We start from the raw sequence: 16,148 nt of genomic DNA on the forward strand, positions 1-16,148 counted from the left end.
GCTTGATTGAAGAAAAAAAAAAAAAGGAATTTGCAAGAGTAAAAAAATTGATGAATACAGCAGTTTCTGGTATCGAAAAAATAACCTTTATTTTCATAAAACACTGTTTTAACAGAATTTAAAAAAAAATTGCCATATACATCAAACAGTCATCTATGTGCAAAATCAGTAAGTAGAATGACAATGCTGTAAAAAAAAAAAACAACAGCAAATTTTTAATGGTTAAGAAAATTATAAACTGTAATATAATGAATATATAACAAAACCTTCAATAAGTTTATACAAAATAATAATTAGTTGGATTCTTAGAATCTGCAGGATAATTCTTTAAAGCTCTAGCTAACAAGATGTAGAACTAAAGTTAAAAAAATTTTAAAGACAGCTTAAGATTTTTTTAAAAATAAAAAATAGCAATTAAGAGCTTTGTACGTATTGGTTCTACTTGCACAATTTGTTTTATTTTTATTACAGTTTTTAATCATGTTTTGCAATTATTTAATAATTTATTTGGTTTATTAACTCTCCCAGTTTTAAGTGTTTCAATTCAATTGATTGTGGTTTTTCATCATTTTACTTCCTGATGGCTATGGCTAGTTACAGCATTTTTCTGCAAAAGTTTCTATCCAAGGATCTTCCAAGTGTTTTTTCATTTGTAATGCCTACCGTCAGTTTTATCGCAATTTGGACCAGATAGGCTGTGTTCTAGTCTCTATCATCATTGCATATTTTATGAACAATGAGAATCATTTACACATCAGTGGTTAAGACTTCAAAAATGTGTGTTCATATTTTCAGACCAAAGAGCAATACTATGTACCCAAATCTCATTAATAGGGACAAGACTCCATGGTGAATTGTGATAACACCGCATAACACTGAAATGCAAGTTATATAATGTAATTAAGCAGCATTTAACCAAAACTTAATTCAAATCACAAGAAAAAAAAACTTAATGTATGATATTTAAGGAATGTCGTTATTATTTCTGGCTAAAAATCAGAAAAATTAATTTAATCTATTTTATTGTGAATCTCTTATTGAAACACCTTTAAATCACAAATGTTTGACAATTTATTTTTATTGTTCTGAATGTATATGTTGTAGACCAATTTATTATAAATTATCATGTCATAAAAATACAGCTTGCAAATACACTATTTTAGTGGAGTAAGTATTACAAAATAGTATTTATAAAAATAAAAACAATAAAACCATAAAATCTTGCCTCTACTCGTTCGTTAAATTATACATATCAAAAAAATTTTAACTTTACTTAACTTTAATGTGTACTCTCCTAGAGTATAAGAATGTAGGATATCTGCATAGATTAACATTGGCAGAGTCAAAGACTGGTGCCAGGTACACAGTGGGTGAACAACAAACTCCAGTGAAGGTTCTTTAATCTGGCATTCTATGGTTTGGCACATTCTGTAATCAACACCAATCAAACCATTCGCGTTCAGATTTTTTTGGTTTGATTCCAACTGTTGACCTTGGCTGCCAGGTTGCATTGCTGTGCTGCCGGCATTTTGTTTTTGTTCACTCAAGATTTCAACATGTGGTTGGTTTTCAATTCAGTGCATTGTTTCCTATTTACTAGCAGTTTACATTTTTGAAGAAGAGAGATCTGTATCACAAACTTAATGTGATATCAGAGACAATTTTATAACAGTAATGTTGAACTGTAATTTTTTTTCACCCTTTTTTTTTTAATACCGCTATACTGTATATTGATTTTTCTTTGGTATTCCCACCTGAACTATAGCAATGTTTGATAATACGGCACGGCCACGATCCCCAATGTGCTATATTGCAAACATTTGCACACATAAACACTAGTCACATGACGCAGGTGCCATCCGTTGCACGGTGGCCAAGGAAGCTCAGCTGGGCCTCATCGTCTGGACGACTGGCGTGCAGCTTTGAATTTACTGACCGGGCGCTTCTCCAGCTGTGCCGGTGGCTGGGGCTCTTGTACCTTCCGCTCCACCACTTCGCCAACCTGCAACCAACACAACTACCATGTACCCTTCACACATGCAATCACGGCCATAGCCAGGATTTAGTGAAAACAAGGGGGTACAGTACAACCATTACATAATTTTTTACATGTAAGTATTCTTTAAATTGGAATTTTTTGAATAATAAAAAAAAAATTAGTTACACTAAAATATCAGAATTTTTTTTACTTTTAATGTTCACACACAGAATTTTTAAATAATGATTTTGCTTGACAAAAGAAAACTGGACATTTTATATTTTTTTTATGATTTATTTGTTTTTAAGTAAATTGTTTGTTATAAACAAACATATTAAAGTCAATAAATAAATGAAACATGTCAAGTTTGTTTGAAAGATATATTTACACATGTTCAAACTTGCAGGATAGACTGCACTTGGAAAGACAATTCCTGCCGTTTCTGTGCATAAGGGCTGTAATACGGAGGAAATACAATAATATTTCCAAAATGATATCTTTGGGACCTTATGTAGCTAAATTGTTATTTTCTAATTCTATTTCCGGATGTTTATTTTTTTTAATACTGGAAGGAAGGGGTCCGAACCCCCCGGGACCTCTCCCTTGGCTACGTCCCTGATGCCATTCATTTCTGGGTGAAATTAACGTTCTTATCTTTCTATTTAAGGGGCAGCTGTGGCTGAGTGGTCAGATCACTTGCCTCCTGCCAAGACTTTCCAGGTTTGATTCCCACCAATATCACTTCCGAATTTTCTGCTAGTGAAAAGTGCTGCAGTCTTTGCAGTAAGCGGGTGGGTAGCCTACTCCTGTCATTCATTCTGTCAGTGCTCCATTAGTATCCCGTCGCCCGTCATTGTCTAACAGCCCCGATTTTTATAAGACATAGACTTTTAGTTCATCTGTTTACACAGTCTAGACCTATGTGCAGCATGGACTGTAAAAATGTTATGTAAAGTTTTCTTTGAATACTTCCACTCTCTCTCTTCAACATTAGCCTCTTGGTAGACATGATCGCTAATACGATGAGCTGATGTGGCAAGGGTCATGTGTTTATTTATGAGCACCAAGTCGGTACCCAAGTAGTATGGGGCTCAGTACAATATTGAACGTCCCTTTGCCTTAAGCCTCCTGCAGTCATATAAAATAAACCCCATCTACTATATTCCTTATTCAGGCTGGCTGGAAAGTACAGTACATTAAGCAAGGTGATAGTATCAAGTTTAAGAATGGAAAAATATTCACTTCTTGCTTTAAATTAGAACATAATGACAAGCTTACTCCGACAATTAAATAACATCCAGAACATGAAACTACACCGCAATAATTAAAATCTTGAACATGCAAAATATTTAAATATACAATACTTTTGATTTAAACCCAAATAAACAAAATATCAGCATGCCAGACACAACAAATCAATGTCAAGTAATAAGACAATGTACACTCACCACAGGTGGCAAAACCTCTGCTTCAATGAGAGAGTCTTCCAACACATCCTCAGTACCATTAGTAACAGGTACTTCACTGGGCGAAACCAGGTCATTTGAAGTGGTCGCTTCATCAAGAGAACTTGTCGATTTCTTCAAAATGGATTTGAGACCTGCAGTCTTACCATGCACACGCCTATAACTCTTAAAAATATCTGCCGGGCACGAGATGATGTTGGAATCACAATGCTCTGACGGTTCAGTTCCTGAACTCAGCGTGTGAAAAAATTCAATCCTCGAGTCTTCTTCACTATCATCACTGTCAATATCTTTAGGTTTGTCAGAGAAGGACACTTTCCTCCTCTTCACCTCCCCATTGTCCCCTGCTACGTCTGCCGAGTCTGGGAAAGAGACCCTTCTGCACCCACTTTCCTTCACCTCTGTCTCCGAAGCATTGTCACTATGATTAACTGTTTCTAAACCTGAACCACCGTGTATTCCACTTATGCAGTCTGAATTATTAACATTTTCCACTGTTTCAACTTCTTCTCCATAATCTACATCATCATCTTCATCATAGTCACCATCTTCAGCATGTAACCTGTGTCGATAAAGAGAAAAACACTGTTTTAACCCAATAATACCAGTTTAGGCTTTTTGTTATTGAAATATTTTAAAGATTAAATCACCAGACAATTTTCTAAGTTTTGTAAATTTGAACAGTAGCGGTAGATTACCAGCTTATAGACTAGCTCATAGACTGTGCCGATGTAGTGGTAGTGGAACAAACTTCTAGCTCTTAGCTGAACATGCCTACTGCAATGCCGAGCGAAACATCTGTACAGTCTACCACTTCAACGTGGCTCAACCTCCATAGCAAAGATAGTTTATTGAACAGTAGCACTTCCTCCACATTTTATAAACATTATACTAGTCCTATTGAGCAACTAGATTACAAAACATGTTGCTCTGAATATTAAATTTGATTAGATATCAAACTATGTATAAAGAGGTATGCACCCTCGAGAAAGAATATAGAAGCGAGAGCATAATTGGATGGGCTCATAATCAGCTATCACCCGTGAAAAAGTCACAATGAGACGAGATCTTAAAATGATAAAACAAGAAAATGAAATGCCACTAAAAAATATGGTAAATATATAATTATATATTTCACTGGGTATCTATATTTATTATTTCTATAATTGACTTTTATTACTTCTATAATAATGTACAACACATAGGATGCTACAGATCCAGTATTAAGTAATGCTGATAGTCCAACACGCTGTGTTTGAATGAAAATCTGAACGTACAATATACACCCACTCATGAAACACTCAACATTAAGAAGCTATTCAAGCGTTTAAGTTTGCTCAAACACAGTATTGTCAATCCACATTGGGTCAAATGAAACCTTTTTATTCACAGTGCAGTGTATTTCCAAACACTGCTGCGTTTCGTAAATTGGAACACTTGTAACTACAATGTGCAGTGTTTTGAGCATTTCCTAATAGTACTTTTTATTTACAGTGCTGTGATTCACCACACACGCAGGGTTGCCAACCCTATCACTCCCTCCAAGGTCACTGTCAGTTTCATTTACTTGCTGTTTGGCATGGACTTGTATTGAAATTTAAGTTAGTATTTCAAATGGGTGACATGTTATTGATGAGATAAAAATGAGAATGTGTATTTTCAATGCAATCTCTGAAGAATACAAAAACAGGGAACAATAAACAGCAGTTGGTATTACCGCATTGCAACCCCAGTTGCCAATAGAATTAACGCATGCAAACTAATGATGGGTCAGTCCCAGTTCTCAGCAAATTAACCGGCACTGAGAACCGTAAATACAATCCGGTACCACGGAAAGCTTAACAGCCAAACCTTTCCACTGTGAAAATACAACAGATTTCCGTTAGAAAAACTGTAACACGCTGTTGTAGGGCGGCCCACTCAGAGGTCTTTCTAACTTCCCATTAAGCCCCTTGGGACGTAAACTTGCTGCAGGTCGACAGCATGCAGTCACCCTCCCTTTCCTTCAACCCCCTTGTGTTAGCCCGCCTAGATGGAAACATACACGTCCATCAGAACGTATGCAGAGATCCCGACTTTTTTTGTCCTCTTTTTCACTAGGAGGCAGGGATGATCATTTAAACTTAAAAGTATGCATACACAGACTCAATATACGTACTTTTGAAAATCTTAAATTAAAAACAATCTACTGTGATTTATAGCTGTCTACTACTTATGAACTCTGTGTGTTTGCTGTCACTTTTTCAGCCCTACATCAATTTTAACTTGAGGGTTACACCCATTATACAGTATAATAAATAACTTGAAATTTCTTTCATGTACTGCTACTATGTACAATAGTTTTTTTTTATTTTTTTTTATAATTTACTTAATCTCTTGTCAACATATTTTAAATTTTCTCAAGAATTTTTTTATGTGCCTAAATTAAATATTGAATCAGCTAAAAAACTGTTGTTAATATTTTTATTTCTAGATTTTGTTCCACCCCAGGATGTAGGTCCTGTGCTGCTCTAGTCACCAATTGAACATCAAAGCACCTATGCTACTAGGTGTTTGTGGTGGAATTATGGTAAAGTGGGGCACTCTGAAGTAATTTTGAACAAATAAACAGGCCATCTATCAGGACATTATGTATCTTTAATGTATCTGGAAATTGTGTGGTGTTTAACCTAAACCACATTTTTAAAAACAGGAACAAAAACCAAGAAAAAAGTGGAACATACACATCAGTAATGCAAAAGCATGAATGAAAGGACACTAGGTGAAATGTGGCTTTCAAGCAAACACAAACACGTGAATTTTTACTCCAGTGGCTAAAATAGTTGTCAGCTTGCTATCCTATCTTGCAAAGTGCATAATTATTGTGTCTTGTAAGTATAACAGTTTAGTGATTCATCATCATCATTTCAAACTCATGTAAGCTGGTTAAAGCAGAGGACTGTTAAAAAAGTGGCCATTTAAGAGGAAGTCTACTGTACGTATGTTTCAAATGAACTTGAAAAATGCTGAGGTGAAGTGTATCACGTTACCTGTCCAACTCCTCTTGCAGTTCTTCCTCAAGTTCCAACTCATCCAGTCGTTGCCAAATATCTTCCTCTTCTATCAGGGGCTGCTTCTCTCTTTTACGCACTTCCGCTAGTTTCTGTCTGTACTGTCGTTCTTTTTCTCTATGACGAACTGTACACAAAATACAATGCACACATTGACTGTTAAATACATAAGGTGTAAATAATATTACATCAGCAAACAAAACTGTGGTTTTTTTATGCCAATCTACAGAATTACTCTGAGCTTGATAAAAATTCTGCACATTTGGCATTCAAAACCAGAGTAAGGTCACTGTCTATGTGAGATTTCGAAAAAAAAGAGTTGTTTGGTTCAAGGTTACTATTAAAGAATAACTAAACAGTTGTTTTCTCTCTTGCAGTACCTACCACCTATGCAAAATTGTATCCTGAGCATAAAGCATTTTGTGTTCTGCAATTTGCAATGAGTAAATCTGTAATTTCATTTCAATGAGCATTTCGTCCCTGACCGTTGGATTGGTCGTAATGGTTGAGACAAGAGCTCTTTTTCGCTGGCCTACACATACACCTAACATACCGCAATGGGATTATTTCCTTCGGGGCTTTATAAGAGACTGTGTCTATGTTCCATATAACTAAAGGTGCACATATTGGACATTTGTAAGAAAAACTAAGTTAGTTTACCTTCAATTTGATGTATGATTTGTTGTAAATAGTCTAAATGAAACTGTTATAATATACCATTGAAACTGGGACTTTCTTTTATAGACATCCTGTAAAATAAACTATTTTCTTGCACATATTCTTAGCTATGTGTTCCAGGAATGAAGTATTTTTAATATTTTGGAAGACTTAACTGCGGCTTGTTACTAGCCATAAAATAGTTCCAGTTCTGACCCTGTTAAAATTGTTTTGTCCTGTTACTAAAATACTAGACCACAGTACTCATTCGCCATAAAAAATCTTTATTGGCTACTTTATTAATTAAATATTAACTATTTTATTGAGACAAATGAATTTTTAGCAACACAAATGCAGGAATACAGTCCTTATATTTTTGCAGCATCTCGGGTACACGAATATCAAGAATACAGTCCTTCAACTAATTGCTCTCTTTACCCCTAAATAAATGTCGCGTACAAATAAAATTAAAATAATTATAAAGTTTAAAACGTGTTGGTCAAAAGATTCAACTTGGGGAGAGAAACGATTTAAATATGTTATCACAGTCAGAAAACAGTTGTTTTTAAATGTAACACCTGAACTACGCTTATAATTATAGTCAAAAATTGTTTCACAATTAAATGAATATTACTATGTTTCGATATGAATCATAATTGCTTATCATTTAGAATTAGCACAGATGGATTCAGTAGGCGAGGACTATAAGTTTATTTAGTGATAGTAAAGCACAGAAAAAATTGGTTTATTATTAGACTAGACAATTTAACCAAACAGTATTTAGAGGTTAAGGAATTAAGTGACACCAAAACCGATTAAAAAAATTGAAAATTTCTAAATGCTGACACAACTCATATATCAGCTTTCCACAGAAGAGTTTAGTTTGGCGCAATTAATTCACACAAAACAACTGGACACTATGTCGACGTGTATTTCAGTTTTATTGTGTTTGTGTTTGTGTTTAGTCGTCTCTGGCAAGGAGTGGACAAGTTTGCAAACTCAAATATAAATTTATTTTAGTAGCACGCGTCTTACGAAAAGGAAAGATATCCAAGAATGGTATGTCGGACAACCTACTGTCACCACACAAAAGTTAACATGATGCAATGCGTGGTGCAACTGTGTTTAGTCGCTGTGATGTCACTTTTATATCACTCGTGCAATGAGGCAAGTTGTGGAATGTTTAAAAAAATAAGGGGAACGCAGGGGAGGGCAGAGGGCAGACGGCAGTCGTTGTTTTTACTATTTAATATTATATATATATATATTCCGTTCAATAAATTATAACATGTATCTTCACGGGGTGGGGTGTTTAAATTTTATGAAGATAACGATTTTACGAATGCAATCCAAGCGACCGTGAGCGTACGTAAAATCGGGATTCCAGAGTAAATTGCTTTCGAGTCTACTGAAGGTAGCGGAATCCTTATCCCTTTAAATACTTTTGAAGGGAAAAAGTGGTTTTCCTCTAAATTCAAAATTCCAACATAAATTTTACGTTGTAGACTTTTAAGAACAATAATTCTTATTTAAGTAACTTTAAGGTGTAAGCGTACCTTAAAAATTGTGAATATTCTGAGCGGATGTGACGAATGAGGAAAACTAAGAAACACTACATAATAACAATGGTTTTTATCTTTACACTTTTCACTGATTTATTTACACTTAGGTTATTTATACTGACTGAATACACTAAACTAAATCTAGACCAGATGCATAAAACTGTAGACCTAAAGACTATTGAAAAATCTCTGTTTTGAGATGTTATTTGTGAACATACACATTATTATGACGAAAAAGTAGCAAAACATTTCGCCGTCTGCAAGCACATGTCAACTGTCGCGTCGTCTAACTCTGACTGGTCTAAATCTGTTGTGTTGTGTTATCGCGTGAGCTTGGGTAGGATTACGAAGGGAAATGACTCGCCACGGGCGTTGCGCTTGAACAGCGTTTTCTCCCTGTACACAACACCTTATATCGCAGCAGCAGAAACTAATGCTTGAAATAACATAAAAAATGAAGTAGGCATGTAAAACACTATATACAATAATATCTTTGTGTTGAACCACTTATACATAATACCAAATTTAAATAATTTTCTTTAAAGTAAAACACCTGACTACACTATATATTTTTTCCTTCCCTGAAAGCTAGGGGGGGGGGGGGGCACGGCCCCCCCCTGCCCCGGGTATGGGCGCCCTTGATGGCAGTGGTTGTAAGCTAAACAGTATGTCCACTAACTTAACTTTTAGCTTTCTGGAAATGCTTACATAAACACCAAAAATAACTACAATGGAGTCCAGCTAATCTGGACTAGATGGGACATAGCCCTGTCTGGATCACCGAAAGTCCGGATTAACCAGTGTCTGCCTTAAAATGCATGCAATATAAGTTTTAGATGCGTAAAACTGTAAATAGATTTTTTTTCTTCATACATATAATTTTTCCTAAGGCTTAACTTTATTTTTAATACTACTGAATACGTACAAGTTTTGAACCTACAAGCTGATGTAGGATTATTAAAATGAAACATTTGTACGATTAAATCCCACCCAGATTAAACAGGTGTCTGGATAAGCAGTCACTATGGCGGGACTCCATTGTGACACAAAACACTTTCAAAATCACCTATTTCATAATAACTACACATTCATTAACATAATTATTCAATATTGGATGTCTACATAATTAGCATATACACATAACTCATTTCCTTACATCTACGACACTCACTCACAAAAAGAACAGGATGTCCAGCAAAACCCAAAAACAGAATTCCCTGACTTAACATATTTTTCCACTGGCTAAAATATGTGATATTTCTATATAAAATAAACAATATAAATCTATGCTTTACTTCCTAACTTTGTTGTAGTCACAAGAATTTATTTACGACTCATTTGCGACAAAATACCACTCTGGTCAAAAATACTAGGCACGCCACAAAAACTGAACTCAAATGCAAATGTATTACATGGTTAATGACTCTGTCTTAGTCTAACCATATTATTTAAATTCCATGAACTAACTAACATATACTGGGTCATCGAGAATGATTGCCGGGCTTCTAAACTGTTATAGTAAAATAAGTCACATCTTAAAATGTTCAGAAAAATTAAGAGCCTTAAACCTAGATTAGTACACTTTAAATTCTGACAATGTTTAGACAGTATTCAATTTCCAACTATGTTTTCTGATTTGGGTCCACAGTTAAAATGACCACTGCTGCAGCGATGGTAACTTCAAGGTGCTGGATGTTCGTTACCTTCTCAGGGTATGAGTCAATAGAAGGTTCAGCTTGTGTTGTGGTATGCCGGACTGAAATTGGTTGTCGCAGTGCAATGTAAGTGTTGACGTATGCAACCACAATAAAATCTTCCAAATTACAAAGCTATGAAACAGTAGCAAAAAAAAAAAATGTTGCTGTTTCACTGTGGACGGGTATCAGAAAACATGGAAGGAAAAATAATACTGTCTAAACATCATCAGAGCTAAAATAGCGCCTGTATGAAGTGTGCAAAGCTAGGTCTAAAACTTTAAACTTTTTTTAATATGTTAAGATTTCACACATATCATCTTCATTAAGTACTTATTTTACAATGACATTTTAGAATCCTGGCAATCACTCTCGGTGACCTGTATTTACCTGACTTTTTCCATTGACATAAAATCCTGTGACGATTCCAGGCTTTCCCCCTATGCTGGACACCCTGGGGAAACAACAAAGTTCTACAAGACTATTGAGCTAACCAGTCAGACCCACCCCTCCACTCCGCCTCCTCTTCCTCGGAGTAGGTCTCTATGATCTCGGCCTGCTCCCGGGAGCCAAACGCTTCCTGCTGCATGGGCAGCTCCTTGCGAGACAGCAGGAACTCTCGCTCCTTCTCCAGTTTCTCCAGCATCTCCTTGCACACTGCGAACCAGGGGGCGGACTCTAGGTAGGGCTACCAAGCTCTTATTCTAAGTTAGTCCCTATCCTATTACCAACCTCGTAATAAAGTATAATTTAAATGTGTGAATTGTATTCGAGCAATAATTTTTTTCTATAATCTAAATATATTTCTTTTGTATATTTAAATAATTAATGTTAATTAAGCTATTTAATTCTCTATCAAAATTATCACCTTTAATGTGAACATGTACAAAACTATTCTATATGTCATGCTGTTATATACTTGATTTTGTTTTTGTGGCAGGTGTTTATATTCTCACACACGTATATACTTTAATTTTTATGTTGCTAGATATCTTGGAAATTCTATTTGAATTTGTTTTAAAAATAAAAAATGGGATTTTGACAGAAGGAAGAAATAACATAAAAATATTTGTTATTGGCATTATGTAGTATGCAGGATCTAAGCACTACTACATATTATAAATGCTTCTTTTCTAACATACTACTATTTAATGGTTTTGTTTCTTGTCTTGAACCACTGAGGTTGGTACCGACTACCTGCCCACCACCCCCAAAAGAGACTGAATATCTTGCCAACCTGGGAGTGACGTGTCTAACTCTCCTTACTTACTCTGTGCTGCGAACGACACAGCTGCCCTCGCGACACGACAGCGTTTGGAAGGACATATTGCCATTTACCTTCACTTCAATCACATCATAATGGAGGGGAAAATATATTATGAACACTACTATAGGATGTATAAAAATACAGGGTGAACCAATTTCAAGACTTTTTCAGGAACTTTAAATAAAATTTTATTACAACTTTTGTAGGTCACATGGTAATTTTTATGGACAAGTAAATATAATACAAAATAGGTATATATTGGCAGGGACAGGTTTATTTTCATGTTAGCTAAAACTTCTCTATAGATAATTTCCACATGATTAAGTGGACAGTTTTCAACTACTTATTTTAATATGCATCTATAAAATGATGTAAAGTGTTAAAAATTAAAAATACTTATCAGCCTTTATTAAAACAAATGTTAGTTTAACACTATATGATAATCAGAATGACTTTAACATTATACTATCATCAATATGAATTTTTTTTTAAATACACTTGGGAATAAAAATTGCTCTTAAGGAAAATAATCAACCAACTCTTATACAACCATGAATATTAACGATATATGAGTATACATACTCTACAATCACATCAAATACATATATTATGGTTATCGTTACAAAATAACATGATCCGACTTACAAGTGATTCTCCGACTGCAGATGTCAGCGGCATGTTTTGCACTGCACTTCACAAACCAGCCGTCCCCAAGACGTACCAATATCTCATTGGTGTGCACCAGTTTCCCCCTCATGAGAGCCCTGCAGCCGAACGGCACCAGCACGTCGTACGACAACACCCCCGGGAGGGTCTCCAAGAACCCCAGTAAAGTGGTGTGTTCATCTCTGACCCTCAGCCACTGCTCATAGGAGCCCTTGTTGGTCTTCAAGGCCTGCAAAAACCCATAACAATCAGTGGCAGCCTAGACTTTTCGGTAGAAATGCTTTTCTTGGCAGGACAGGAAGGGAATGGAATGGAATGGGTTGGATGAGGAGATGCAAGGGATCTGAGGAGAATTTAAAAAAGAGGGGGGGGGGGGGGGGGAGTGAGTGAAAAGGGAGCACTCCTTGCTACCAGGTAAAAGCCCAATTGCAAGCATAATGTCAAAATCTGTGGGGACCATTCCCATATTTCAATACATTCAGTTGAAATGGAAAACAAATTAGGGAAGAAAACAAGTCTTGGCCCCTGGTTTTTTAAATAAAATAAATAAAACTTTTTTTTTCGTTTTTGGAAGAGACTCCTTTCAAATTCCATTTTTTGGATAAATTAACAAGGGGAGGGGTCAAATAGAAATATATTATTAAAAGGGGGGGCAGTGTTTCCCCCCGCCAATCATCAAGACGTACTATCCCACGGCTGCGGCACCCGTGGTTCACCAAATATTCCTACCTCTTCATTAGTTTCCTGAAGCAACGATAAAATATTGCCACTACTCAGAGCATTTAATTTTTCCATTTTCTTCTCAAACTAAGTACTTCCAAAAATGGAATGTGTAGCTCCAACCACCATAACATAACCAAAAATTAATTCGAGCAACCAGCGGAAATTACAGCACAGTCTAGTAAAATGACTGACAAACAATATTTGTAATAAAATAAACAAATACATAATCCCAAAGAACAAAGCAATAACTAGTCATAGGCACAACCAATAAAACCTATCGACTAAATCGATAGTACGAAACTGTAGTTCACAACTGTGCAATGAAAAAATTCCTCCTTTGACTTCGAGAATTCTCCGAGATTTCTTGGCACGACTCTGCAAGCGACCTTTAATCGCAGTTTGATCATGCTCGTAATCGCGATAACCGAGCTGGGGTAGCGCGCCGAGTCAACAACCATGAAGTTCGTCATTACCCTTGAGGCAGACCAGTTGTATATCGCCCCGTGGAGACCATTAAACTTTGTTTCACTGCAATCATCACAGCAATAACATACATTCTAAATCCTTCTTCATTCGGCCCCGCGGAAAGTCTGTACGGCCATCCTGAATGCACCGGCCACTTAACTTAATTATGACTGCCCACATGAGGAACTTTATGCATTCTACATAGTTTTATGTTTTGCCTGGGAGCGTGTTCCAACCCAGTCTTTAGTAATTAGTATTCATCTCCGAGACATTCACAACTTCGCCCGCGCAGGGCACCCGGTTAGGCGAAAAGCAACAAAGAACTCTTTATAATAATAATAATTATTATTATTATGGTGTTCGTAATTAATCCCACCCACATGGCATTAGTTGAGTTTAAGGCTGCATGCCAAGTAGCTAAGTATAATATGTAATCTTTTCTCCTGTACCAGATAGCTTGTAATGTTTTCATAGTGCTTGTATTAGGACTTTTGTATTTGTTGTTAGCATGACCACAGAGAGTGGCCGCTGCATGTAACTTGAAATGTGCTTTGTAATTATTTCATCGATTAAGATTAAGGTTGCTGCATCATATGTATGGACACTCACGTTTCTATTTAACACAGGGCGCCAAGCACATCTGTCCAAATAGTTTGTGCACGAAGGCTAGAGACACTGTGACATCACGTCAGTGTGACCAGTAGAGCATGCCATGTTGAGCTCTAGCTCCGAAGTGGCCAGGCCATGCACTGAGCAGCACATGAACGAGTGCCTCTACTCAATAAAAATACTCTTACCAGAATGCAAATGCCTGATTTGTAACACACCCGATCATCATTTAGCATAGCGTTCCTGGTGGATACAACAGTCGGTGGTAATTCTGTTAAGCCATCACCTGCTGCCTGCTGGACACGAGGCAAAGTCACACCCTGACTAAAGATTCTCTAATGCTCTGTGCACTAGCCCACAAGCATAATTGCATAATTGTTAATTAGCACCCACAGTAATAAATTACACCTCAAACATCTCTGCGGCAGAAGGAAGCAAGACGACAAGTAAAATATATACCAGTGCTTTCAAAATAGGTAGGTACATAAAAGTTTATGATACTTTTTTTAATTTAAAAATCGGCAAATGAATACACAAGTATGAGTCGATAGCCACGCAGGATTGTCTTTGAACGGCACATGTTACATTGCAGGGGGAGGGGGGATGAAGGAAAAGAAATAGGACATAACGGCTTATGCGAGTTGGATGAGCACAAATTGTTGTCAGTAATTTTTTTTTATAAATCCATTGTAAAGTAATTTTAACTTGTTCCCCTATTGGATGTGATTTTTAATTACTTATTTATATCTTATTATTTCAACCAAATGTTTAGCAAACTTTTTAGTAAGTTTAAATTTTGTTTACTACTATCACATATCCTACAAGTTTTGTTTCCTTTGACTATTTACCAGTCATCTGCTTGTATGTCTGTTTTGGGACCATACACTGTTGAGGCCAGAGCTGCAGTGAATTGTTAGGTGGAGTTTTTTTTAAAGAAAAATATAAAGTTAAATGTTAAATAAAACCACTGATGGATGCAGTCCCAATCAGGGGAGGGAGATGGAAGTTAGCCCGCAGACGTGAAATCCCGCAGTCATTGCCACCAGTCGGTGGATGATGCTTTCACGAGGAACTCCTCCACATTCGTTCTCTATCTAATTTTTAATGTCATAGTTGATTCTTAACATAATATTTTATTTTTATATTCAGTGATCCCCACTCAACTAGGCAGTTTTCTTGTGTTGTGACTTAATCCACCACACTTCATTCTTTTTTTCCTACCTCCATCTGGCATGTGGGCAGGCAATGTTTCATGTCATCAACCTACTCTGAAGTATATTTTACTGTAATACTAGTTCACAGATGTATGCCGACAACCTCTGTTTTGGATTGCAAGGAAGTTCTACTTAAAGTGCTAAATTAACCAGCGTATTGTTCGACGTGTGTTTGTAGTAGCACTTCTAACTGCCCTTGGCTACAATCCTGTAGCAACAGGATTGTGAATACTCTTCCCTACTAATCGATTCCCATTCACTTTGGCTTACCCTAGCAACATGTTTGGGAATTTCCACTGGCCAAAAAGCATGGAACAATTAGCCACATCTACTGACTTACAGTTGTCATTGTCTCTCCCGATGCTCTTATGTGCTCAGTAGGTCACTGGTCCGAAGGGTGATTCAGCTCCGTACTGCACACTAGCAGGTGTTCTTTGTGAACATTATGTTTTATACCCTCTAACAACCCAGGCCAAAAAATGTATCACACACTATCAAAACAATATAACAGTCGACAGGACAGAATGTGTGTACTGTGTAATCCAAGCCCTGGCCATTCATTGTAGTCTAAGACATTGGTAAATTAGCATGTAAGAATTAATTTTATTACTAGAGTTTTTATACACACAGTTGTGAATTTGCGCAGACTCATAATAATATAATATTTCAAAAGAATTTTTAGGCCATAAGTACTTTATAAGATTTTGGATTTATTTTAACCTACATTTCTATTTACAGAAAATGTTTTATTACAAGAAATTTGACCTCTCCTCAATTATCTGCACTTATTGTAACAC

At 36.2% G+C, this 16,148-nt stretch overlaps 1 protein-coding gene across 1 annotated transcript; it reads right to left on the bottom strand.

Annotated features, from left to right (window-relative positions):
- Nucleotides 1-63: 63 nt before the first annotated feature.
- On the bottom strand, nucleotides 64-13,338 carry LOC134532834 (unconventional prefoldin RPB5 interactor-like protein). The gene is made up of 6 exons (XM_063369754.1): nucleotides 13,070-13,338; nucleotides 12,320-12,569; nucleotides 10,915-11,064; nucleotides 6,474-6,621; nucleotides 3,427-4,006; nucleotides 64-2,002 (listed from the first exon to the last, which is right to left on the bottom strand). The coding sequence occupies exons 1-6, from the start codon at nucleotides 13,133-13,135 to the stop codon at nucleotides 1,895-1,897; spliced, it is 1,302 nt and encodes a 433-aa protein (XP_063225824.1). The 5' UTR covers nucleotides 13,136-13,338; the 3' UTR covers nucleotides 64-1,894.
- Between the last annotated feature and the right edge of the window lie 2,810 nt (nucleotides 13,339-16,148).

The sequence above is a fragment of the Bacillus rossius genome, chromosome 6 (genome assembly GCF_032445375.1).
Source record: "Bacillus rossius redtenbacheri isolate Brsri chromosome 6, Brsri_v3, whole genome shotgun sequence".
NCBI lineage: Eukaryota > Metazoa > Arthropoda > Insecta > Phasmatodea > Bacillidae > Bacillus > Bacillus rossius.

What these genes read in the sequence shown, in the direction of transcription:
- LOC134532834 (XM_063369754.1), bottom strand. Translation starts at nt 13,135, where the DNA reads ATGGAAAAATTAAATGCTCTGAGTAGTGGCAATATTTTATCGTTGCTT. An exon ending in CTGCAAGAGGAGTTGGACAG is followed by an intron (nt 4,007 to 6,473) that starts GTAACGTGATAC and finishes TTATCGACACAG; the next exon opens with GTTACATGCTGAAGATGGTG. An exon ending in CAGAGGTTTTGCCACCTGTG is followed by an intron (nt 2,003 to 3,426) that starts GTGAGTGTACAT and finishes TGTTGGTTGCAG; the next exon opens with GTTGGCGAAGTGGTGGAGCG.